Genomic DNA, 2,255 nt, shown 5'->3' on the forward strand with positions numbered 1-2,255 from the left:
ACACCAAACAGGAGAAGTACGCCCGTATTTCTGATAGGAAGCAGACCACATCCGTAGAGACTCTCTGCAGGAGCTTCCCTGCTGAGTTTGCGGCATATTTGAACTACACCCGTAGTCTACATTTTGAGGACAAACCGGATTACAGTTATTTGAAACGTCTCTTCCGTGAGCTTTTTGTGCGTGAAGGTTATCATATGGATTATGTTTTTGACTGGACACTAAAGCGGATTCACGACACGTTGCAAGAGGGCCGTGCGGATCAGCAGCAGCAGCAACAACAACAGCAGCAACGGCGTGGATCTGAAAAGGAAGATGAACATCCCGTCTAAAGAGACGAAGATAGAAGAAAAGGAGAAGGAAAAAAAAAAGAAAAGAAGGAAATAAGAGAAGAAGAGAATAAGAGAGAGAAAGAGGGTGAACTGCCCATTACACAATTGGGAGGCAGACAAGGAGCGCAGCGGTAATTTGAAGATGCGTGACTGTACAAAGCAAACCGATAGTAAACAAAAGGGGGGAATGGAACGCACTCAAGCGAGCCCAAACAAACGAAAAAGGGGGGGGGAAAAAGAAAAGAAAAACAACAACAACAACAAAAGCAATCAAGAGCCCCCCAAACAAAATGTGATATAAAAATAAAAGATGTGAGAGGGATATGGAAAGGGAGGAGGGATGAGGAAAAAAAAATTTGACTATCATATGTGTAATTAGGCTGTGGAGATTTTTTTTTTTTTTTGAAAAAAAGAAACCCAAACACGACGCTCCGTTACCCACCGCAGGAAACACGTTACAGCACAGATTGCGTTTTTTTTTTTTTTGTGTGTGTGTTTGTGTATTTGTTTGTGTTTTTTTTTCTTTTTTTCCTTCCTTATGGCAAGTGTTTGAGGTGGTGGAGGTTTATGTGTCGGTTTGAAGGATGCAGAAAGCCTAAAAAGTGAGAGAAGGAAGAAAAGGATTGCGGAGGTGGAAATGACAAACACGAAGAAAATGAATGATCGAACAAATGAACGAGGAGTTGGAAAGGAGGAGAAAAAGGGTGCATTAGACAAAGAAAGCAAAAAGTTAACGAGACAAGACACAAAGAAAAAAAAAAAAGAGAAGAGAAGCGAATAGAAGAAAAGGAGAGAAAAGACAGATACCAAAAAACAACAACAACAACAACTACAAATCAATGAGTTGAAAGTCACCACAATGACAACAGTCACGCATTGTTCCAATTTTCCGCGCATTACTTGATGTGGCTTTACTCGATTGTTATTATTATTATTGTTGTTATTATTATTACTACTGTTGTTGCTGCTGCTGTTAGTTTTTGTGCATCTGGAAATTCCCCTCAGTCAAATGATGGAGCAAAGGGGGGAAGTGTTCAGAAGATGAATGGCATTAGAGAGAGAGACGGAATTAAAGAAAAATGAAGGAAAGAAGGAAAGAAGGAAAGAAGGAAAAAATAAAATAATATAAAAAGAAGGGGATGGTGTGAGATGATGCGGGTAGCGGTTAATGGAATCCCGCTGTCGCATCGCAAAAGCTCGCAGTTGTCGTTATAAATATTACAAAGGGTGTACTTGAGTCAACATATTTATATATTTATGTAAAGAGAGAAAGAGAGGGGAAAAACAAAAGGGAGGAGAGGAAAGAAGGAAGGAAAAAGTTAAGTTAGGCGTGAAGTTGTGGTGATGAGAGGAAAATAATGGGAAATTTCCTTTTTTTTTTTGAAAAAAAAAGAAAGAAAGAGAGGAGAGGGGGGAAGGGGGGAGGGGAGGGGGCGGTGGCGACGGAGTACAGGAAAGAAGAATAATAAAACGAAACACAAGAAAAATAAAGAAGAATGTGCGCCTCGGCGTTTTTTTAAAAATTTGGGCCCATATATGTGGCGTGTCATGTATATATTTATAGATGAGTCATTTTTATTAATACAGAACAAAAACAAGAAAAAGTAAGCAAAAATTCAAGAAAAAAAAGGAAAAGGAATAAAATACTATCATGTATATTACAACTAATTTCTTTCTTCTTCTTCGTTTCTTCGTTTCTTCGCTTCTTCGCTTCTTCGCTTCTTCCTTCCCTCTTCTTTTCCCGTTATTTTATATACTTATGCGTATTATTGTTATGATCATCATCAACATTATTGTCACTATTATTGTTATCTTACTGTGGCGAAGGGGAGGCATCGTGTGTTTTGGTTGTTTTCATTTTTCAATGAATGGCGAATGTATGTAAATTTTTTTTGTTATTCGTTGTCGTTGTTGTTGTTGTTGTTG

The 2,255-nt window shown here is 38.4% G+C and overlaps 1 protein-coding gene across 1 annotated transcript in view; it reads left to right on the forward strand.

Annotated features, from left to right (window-relative positions):
* Positions 1-329, forward strand: part of TEOVI_000304400 (casein kinase I) — a gene marked incomplete at both ends in the record, with an annotated part of 1,113 nt that extends 784 nt beyond the window's left edge. The window contains one exon of the mRNA XM_067226029.1: positions 3-329. Within this exon, the coding sequence (XP_067082130.1) occupies positions 3-329 (327 nt within the window). The remainder of the gene's footprint in view (positions 1-2) is intronic.
* Between the last annotated feature and the right edge of the window lie 1,926 nt (positions 330-2,255).

The sequence above is a fragment of the Trypanosoma equiperdum genome (assembly GCF_001457755.1).
Source record: "Trypanosoma equiperdum strain OVI genome assembly, contig: ctg_642, whole genome shotgun sequence".
Taxonomy (NCBI): domain Eukaryota; phylum Euglenozoa; class Kinetoplastea; order Trypanosomatida; family Trypanosomatidae; genus Trypanosoma; species Trypanosoma equiperdum.